General features: G+C 36.4%; 2 protein-coding genes across 2 annotated transcripts in view; one reads left to right on the forward strand and one right to left on the reverse strand.

The window, feature by feature from the left end:
- The window catches only part of LOC107690384 (guanine nucleotide-binding protein G(o) subunit alpha-like), a 114657-nt gene extending 114319 nt beyond the window's left edge, over positions 1-338 (reverse strand). Inside the window, exons 1-2 of the mRNA XM_016488716.1 lie at positions 300-338; positions 122-164 (exon numbers count right to left, since the gene is read on the reverse strand). Coding sequence (XP_016344202.1) covers positions 122-126 — 5 coding nt within the window. The 5' untranslated portion in view covers positions 127-164; positions 300-338. The remainder of the gene's footprint in view (positions 1-121; positions 165-299) is intronic.
- A 3331-nt stretch (positions 339-3669) lies between these two features.
- On the forward strand, positions 3670-8078 carry LOC107690396 (uncharacterized). Its single transcript, XM_016488729.1, has 3 exons — positions 3670-4086; positions 4188-4492; positions 8044-8078. Exons 1-3 carry the CDS (start codon positions 3812-3814, stop codon positions 8076-8078), a joined length of 615 nt encoding a protein of 204 aa, XP_016344215.1. The 5' UTR covers positions 3670-3811.
- The last annotated feature ends 242 nt before the right edge of the window (positions 8079-8320 follow it).

An 8320-nucleotide genomic window follows, 5' to 3' on the forward strand; every position in this document is an offset into this window, starting at 1 on the left:
AATCGAGGGTGTGTGTGTGTGTGTGTGTGTGTGTGTGTGTGTGTGAGTGGGTGGGTGTCTCACACAGCGCACACTGACTGCCTGACTGACTGATGGATGTCATTTAAAACATGCCACTTACTTCATCTGTTTCACGATGGTACTTTTCCCAGATTCCCCAGCCCCTGTGGAGAAGACACAGACACAAGGGAGTAAGATCGCCTGTCAAAATGAAGAGATCCCATATATGTGCATTCATCGGATGAGACACTGCGATGTTTAGGATACAGCTAGATTTGATGGGCTCCACTCCGTATTACCTAGCAGGAGCAATTTCACATCTTTAGCAGCAGTGACTCCGGTGAGTAGAGCTGATCATTGGTTGGGGCAATTTGGAATGTCCAGTGAGTTACCATGAAAGGTTAATGCTCTATTGTGTTTGAAAATAATGTAGCCTACCACCTCACTAAACCCTACCCTAAAACCTAACTGATAGTGTTAACAAAAGCAAATGTGGAATAAAAATGTGTTTGCTGAAGCAATCATGTTATTTTAGTTTAGTTTGCTTCTACAAGTGTTTCAGACAAGTACCCGAGCACTCTGTGTCACAAGTGTAAGGCTGTACCAGGTGAGCAACCGAGAAGTTTACTAAAAGCCATAGAAGCCATGTCAGAAAAGCCATACATATTGAGCTGGTTATGTGATGCAAACATCATATGTATTCGTTAACAAATCATGCGCTATGGTATCATGTTTTGAAGTAATAACAAATATTGTGCAAGTAACACGGCAAAATATGCCTTTATTAATCTACACTGAACAAAATTATAAACGCAACACTTTTGTTTTTGCCCCCATTTTTCATGAGCTGAACTCAAAGATCTAAGACTTTTTCTATGTACACAAAAGGCCTATTTCTCTCAAATATTGTTCACAGCAGATGAGCTTCCCTGAGACGGTTTCTGACAGTTTGTGCAGAAATTCTTTGGTTATGCAAACCGATTGTTGCAGCAGCTGTCCGGATGGCTGGTCTCAGACAATCTTGGCGGTGAAGATGCTGGATGTGGAGTTCCTGGGCTGGTGTGGTTACACGTGGTCTGCGGTTGTGAGGCCGGTTGGATGTACTGCCAAATTCTCTGAAACGCCTTTGGAGACGGCTTATGGTAGAGAAATGAACATTCAATTCACGGGCAACAGCTCTGGTGGACATTCCTGCAGTCAGCATGCCAATTGCACGCTCCATCAAAACTTGCGACATCTGTGGCATTGTGCTGTGTGATAAAACTGCACATTTTAGAGTGGCCTTTTATTGTGGCCAGCCTAAGGCACACCTGTGCAATAATCATGCTATCTAATCAACATCTTGATATGCCACACCTGTGAGGTGGATGGATTATCTCGGCAAAGGAGAAGTGCTCACTAACACAGATTTAGACAGATTTGTGAACAATATTTGAGAGAAATAGGCCTTTTGTGTACATAGAAAAAGTCTTAGATCTTTGAGTTCAGCTCATGAAAAATGGGGGCAAAAACAAAAGTGTTGCGTTTATAATTTTGTTCAGTATATAATCTGCCATGATCATAATTTATGTAAAAAGGGATGAAAATTGTTGTTTTACTGCCCCTAGTGTTCATTTCAGTTGGAAACTGCAGTGAATTGTATCATAATTACTGTATGTTTTTGGAGAAAAAATGGAGGTAGAGACATGTTTTTTTCCAATGCATCTATGTTGGTTTTTTAGCCTTTTGTTGGTTTATCTAACATTTGTCTGAAACATTAAAAAAAAAATTAAAAAAAAAAACATGTTGAAACCTATATATTGTACCTATTAACCTATATAGCTCTGTTTACACCTACTATTAAGAAACGTTTTGCTGCATCAGATCCCAAGTGGAGAACACTAAAATCAGGTCCAGGTCCATTTTCAACCACATATGGAGGAAGAAAATGTATGGGATCACATTGCTTTCACTGTTTCAACGTTTGTATGGTCAAATGCACTCAAACAGCTTCAAAGGACTGCCTACTCACCTAACACAACCATTATTGGACATGTTGTGAAAAAGCCTGTCAAAACAGGGGATTTCAACTTTACTAGGTGGAATACCAAAAAGAAAGAAGGAAAATATTAAATAAATAAACAGTGGATCTCTGAGATTGGACAGCCAGCCTAACCAGCTGTGCAACAGCCTTTGGATCCTCCTGCTGGAATAACAATATACAATATAACGAAATAAACATTCATTAAAAGCTTTAATGAATATTTACATATGAATGTAGACGTACACAGATAAGTCTTGCTATGGTGAAACGGTGGCTGGTTTCTGAGGCTCAAATATGCTGATACACGACTGGAACTCCTGCATTTGATCTTTTTCTGACAGTTTTGGAAAATGTGAATGAGGTTTGAAAGACATTCAAAGTTATTCTCTCTTGCATTCTGAAATTCATAGCAATAAAGGAGAAAGTGAGCACATACTCTTTGTTCTTTTGGAAGCCATTTTTGTCTTTGTCCGCCTTTTTCTTTTGCTAGACTGTGATTACTGAACCTGCATTTGGTGAGGATCTGTCTCTGTCTCGCTTTCTCTCATACATTATGACTATATTTCAGTTTACTTCAATATTTACTTTAATTTTCCAAATGGTCCAAATGTGTCATTTTACAAGCCTTTATGATTTGGTTGATTGTTTTGATTTTGTTTGCCTCTGTTTTGGTTTTCGTTCATGTGACTAAATTGCTTAAGCAGCAAAGAATGTAATTTATACAAACATGCCAATCAATTCACTGAAGTGAATTAGATTTGAAAGAACTAATAAGTACAAATTCAAGTGGCTCAGTTTTCTCCTGTTCCAAAAGTACTAGCCTACACTAAAACTGACATAATATAAAAACAAATGCTCTAGAAATGGTCCATATAATCTTATGAGAATGGAATTGAGTATGGAAGTATTGGTCCAATTGTATTGCCTTCATACTGTATTTATATTTAACTGCCTCTGTCAACACTCACCAGGCCCCTGTTATGAATATGAACTTATTTCTAATTGTCTGGTTAGAATAAAGTATATTCATTACAGGTCCAGGGAATTATTATTATTTAATTTGAAGAATTAAAAAAACAAACAATATAAACACACCAGATTCAATTATAAGCATTTCATTTGCCTCGAATCAACTCACTGAACTGTACCAAGGAGGAGTCTATTCACACATTACACACAAACTCATTGGTGTGATATTGTCAGTATTGACAGTAATTTGCCATTATGACTTGGTTATTTCACACTGCAAAAAAATATGTCCAGAAATCATTCTATAGGAACATCTTACAGTTTTTCTCAATTGCTTTGGCTCAATTCTCGAATGAAACTTTTTTTTCCCGAAACAATAAGTTCAGATCTCTGAACAATTAGCTTCTTGTTCACATCAGATTGGAATTTCTTATTGATTTGAGCAAATTGCAAATGCTTTGGCACATGTGTGCAAACAGTAAGTACAATTGTCTGCAGTTTGCACAACAACTAATTGCATATGGCTTGTTGATCAAAACTGATGAGCCGATTCTCACTTAAACTGTCAAACTCTTCACAACTTCTCAATCATTTTTCATCGTGTAAGCCATCACATTCAAAACGATCCATTCAATTATGAAAAATTGGTATACACGCATGTATATTCCATAAATATCTGACATTGACATTGTTTGTAATGTCTGCTAAATTGGCAAATGACCTCTAATTGCAATACAATTTGAATCAACCATTCAACCATTTAACCAATCAAGTTTGGGAGCATATATATGTAGATTGCCCACAGCACAATCACTAAGAATGGAGGACTTCCACAACCCTGAACTGCAGCAACATGCTCGTGGAAGAGCAATTGGAAGACGTGTAAGAATACGTGGTGGTGGTGTTAGAGGAAGACATAATAGAGGAAGAGGTGGAAATAGAAGAGTCAGAGTCTCTGATGAAATCAGAGCCACACTTGTGGATCATGTCATAAATCGTGGTTTTACAATGGAAGAGGCTGGTCGAAGAGTACAGCCTAATGTAAACAGGTCCACAGTGTCATCAATTGTGCAAACCTTTCGTAGGGAAAACAGGTAAATATGCATTTATTTTTTTTTGTTTTACAGTATGTAAAGCATTTTTATAAACAACAATATTGTAAACGTAAATGCAAGTCTATTTGTACATTCTACAGAACCGCACAACAACCTCGCGCTGGTGGCAGAGCAGCAGTATTTAACCATCAGCAAGAACAAGAAATCTGCAACATGGTCATAGCCAACAATTCCATCAGGCTAAAAGAGATCCAAAGTGCAATCATAAATGACAATGTCTTCGCAAATATAAATTCTGTCAGCATTTCCACAATAGACAGAGTTTTGAAAAGACATCAAATGACTATGAAACAACTCTACAAGGTGCCATTTGAGAGGAATAGTGAAAGAGTGAAGGAGCTGCGGTACCAGTATGTCCAGGTAAACTATTGGTGTGGTGTTTGTGGTAACATAAGAAATATGAAATGTACAGTAATTGGACAAGCAAGATTTCACTTATATGTAATGCATTCGTACAAAAATAAATGTACTGCATAAATACAAATGTTCATATACTTTTTTTTTTTCTATGTACTATTGACTCTTCTCAACAAATATGATTTTTTATAAAACCTTCATTTCCATGGTTGACTGTCATGGTGAAAAAACAACTAAACATTTTGACCAGTGTGGCTCACACTATGACAAAAATACTTTATATTTTGGTGGCCTTGGCCAAATTACTGACACGATAACTAGATTTTGAAGCATGAATGAAATGTTTTGGGTGAGTAACTACATTTTGCAGACATGCAATAAAGTTCTGAAGTTCCAGCAAACAGTTGTGACATTTGCACTCACAGTTTAGAGAATGTTAAGATTGTTTCGAAAAATGTGCCAAAGCAATTGAGAAAAACTGTAATGCAGGGCTACAGTATGCTAGGACAGGTAGGTTTTTTTTTTTTTTTTACGTAAATTTGGGACTTTTTAAGACCAAGAAAAGAACATTTCTGGAATAAATTGGATGGAACAATATGTCAGTATGTTCTCTAAATGTAAATCTCTAGGGAGCTCACAAGTATTTGAGTTTGCATCATTGACAGATATTTGTTATTGATTTGAGCATAAAAATTACTTTATAAATTTAAGAATTTCTGGTCTGATTTAAAACATTTTTTCAGCCATAATTTGCGGAAGGAATAATTAAGACTTTCAAAACCCAAAATCTGCAACAAATGTTCAATAGCATGATGTATTCACACACAACCTCTACATTTGAGAAAAAGCTTATCCAGGTGTTTTCACACTTCATGAATTACTCTATTACCCTGTGAAAACAAATAAAATAGATTTTGTTTTATAGTAGCCAATTACTTTTTTACACTATCATTTGAAAAATACAAAATAGAATATTTTTGTGTGGGTATTTAAAGCACACGTGTCCACATTTGAATTATATTTGAAATATCTTACAATATCTTGAATTATCGCAGTATTTTGGGGTGTTATATCACTGCCATCAGAGATGGATCATTGGTGTCGCCCAAGAGAGAAGGAGGTGTGATCAAAGCAAAGGGTCAAGGGTAACGCAATAAGTTGTTTGTGAAGGGCAGATGTATTGGCATTCAACTCCTTACAATCAAATTATTTCTTTACCATTCATTACAAAATGATGATAAGGAAGATAACAAGTGTTCTGTTTTAGATTAATCTAAGTAATACCGTTCTCAAATAACACAGATATCAGTGTTACTGAGTTCAAATCAACCTTGAGATATACTGAGAAGAAGGAATGACACTGTGAATATCACAGGAAGCTCAGTAGACCTTAAACAATCAATGCATCTGATGCAAGAATATCAGCGAGTCATGCATGCATCATCATGCATAAATAGGTAAGAGTCTGCAAGAGTGATTATGAGACTAGTTAATCCACAATGACAGATTATGATATCATACATTAATGCTAATTCTAATCCTAACTAAAAGCCATTATGAATAGAACCTCTTTCTTTTATTGTTGTTAGTGTTCGTTCTAGTTGGAAAAAAATGCAATGAGTGGCACAATAAACTTTTGTTCAAGAAAGAATAAACTGAAAATGTAAAGAGCATAAGCAATAGAAATTACACTGTGTAAAATAGAATTGGGATTGAAATACCTTTAAAGTTCAAAAAGGCTTTCATTCTATCTTATATGTATCTCTACGTCTGTCTCTGTCTTCTCATTTGTGATGCATGCAATTAGCTGTAATGGGGTTTGCTTGAGGTTTTTTATGCCATAATGATTGTCAGGATGTGGCCTATATGAGAAGGGCAGAAGCTCTCAGGCTACAAACTAACACAAGATTCTCACTGGTATGAAAGTCAGAACTGAGTTTATGAAGTTTGCATTTATTAGGCATTTGGTCTTTACTTGGTCTGTTGCTTCCAAACATAACAGCAGAAATTCAGTAATCATATAAGCATACAAGTTGAGCAGTGTAGAGACAGAGAATGAGGAAAGTGCACTTAATATTGAAACACAATGTTTTTCATGCATTGATTTTGTATGAACTGCATGTAAACTCAATATAAATAGCTAAATGGGCTGCTATATATACAGTTTTGACCATTTGTACAGGCAAATAGCCTAGGTAATGGTAGGTACCAAAAGGACTAGAGGTCATCTGAAGTGTTTTAGTGACCGAAATGATAAAAATGAACATTTAGCTGAAACGGGAAGGGATAAACTTTTTTTCCCCCTTCGGAGTAGTGCTCAAAAACTCTTTCTACTGAACAAATGATGTGTTGAAGACTTGTGTCTCCCTTGCACTGACTGACCTCTTTCAGGAGGTGATGAACTTGATGGTTGCCTTCTAGAACTGGACCATCAAATCCTGTGCCAAATTGAATTTGCTCAGTTGTAGCCCAAAGTAAATCCTCTGTTGAGACTTTTCTACAACAGTCAGGGTTCGCCTTCCATTTAAGGCCCTGTAATATTGTGGTTTGCAGGACCTTGAAGGAGTTGATTTTGGACACAGTCGAGTGATTGACAGGAGTGGAGGCTTTGGAGCCCCTACTGAAGTCCATAATCATCTCTACACTTCAAAGCATCAGCTCTGTGACTGAACCGAGACAAATTACAGTTTAGCTTCCTGTTTCTATGCAAATATGTGCCCATCTTTTGGATAGTCTGTTATCTTACACATCACCTGTGAATGTGCAGTAGCCCTACAATGTAGTTGGACTACTGTGCAAGTGGCCACACTAAACAAATTATCTGTAAAAAATTGTCCTAGAACTAACGTCACTTTTCAGAGCTAGTTTGCATGATGGAGTCAGTTCCCCTGAAGTTCCCCTAATGTATGACAAAAACCTAAAAATAACCTCTTTGTGTAATGTTTTGCATAGAAGTGTAGACATGTACACTTTTTTTTCTGCTACATGTTTAATTTGTGATAGTTAACCTATGTTAGCCATTCTAGATGTTTCACAAAACTTGATAACAGTGAATTAAGGCCTTCATACCAAGGACAATATCTATAACTGCTACTATAGCTATAAAGTTCTAAAAATGATTCTAAATCTATAAAAATAGGAAACTACAATGATAATCACACAGATGAACGAAATCGTGGGAATGACTTTCAGCACAGTTTTTTCCTGCTGATGAACAATAAAAACACTGACAATCAGAATCCCCATGCCTTTAAATAACAGACGACATAACTGCAATGCGTGCTTATAATAAAGAGAATGTTATTGTGCATTGGTATGGATGCTAATATTTATTGTTATCATACTTGGTTTAAACAGACCTTTAGACACGTCCCCTCTTTCTAGTGACATGTCTTCAGACATATTTCTACAGATATATTTTGTGCCTTTCTACAGACATATTTGTACCAATCAAGCTGAAGCAAGGCAAACTCTGCAAGTGCTTTGTAGCTCTCATCTCCCTCCAGTGAGCAAACGCTTCAGCAAAGTTCAATCTTGTTTTGTCTCTTTATTTTTTATTTGTCTTGTTATTCCTTTTAGGATGTTTGGCTCTGCAAGCCATTGTTGACAAATGAGAAATCGTGAACAATTTGCTCCCTCCAAACTCAAGAAAAATGCCTCGAGCGCTCTTAGTTTCAGCCTTTCCATCTATGGACTGTCAGCTATAAATACACAAAATGATTGACTTTCTGCACACCATTCCCTAAAAATCACTTGCAGTACCTTTAATAACTTTTAAAGTAATATTAGGCAAGCCCTTAGGCTATTCTTTGGTTCTTATCATCAACATAAATGAAAAATTGTGATTTAATGGTGA

The sequence above is a fragment of the Sinocyclocheilus anshuiensis genome, unplaced genomic scaffold (assembly GCF_001515605.1).
Source record: "Sinocyclocheilus anshuiensis isolate Anshui unplaced genomic scaffold, SAMN03320099.WGS_v1.1 scaffold609, whole genome shotgun sequence".
In the NCBI taxonomy this organism is placed as follows: Eukaryota; Metazoa; Chordata; class Actinopteri; order Cypriniformes; family Cyprinidae; genus Sinocyclocheilus; species Sinocyclocheilus anshuiensis.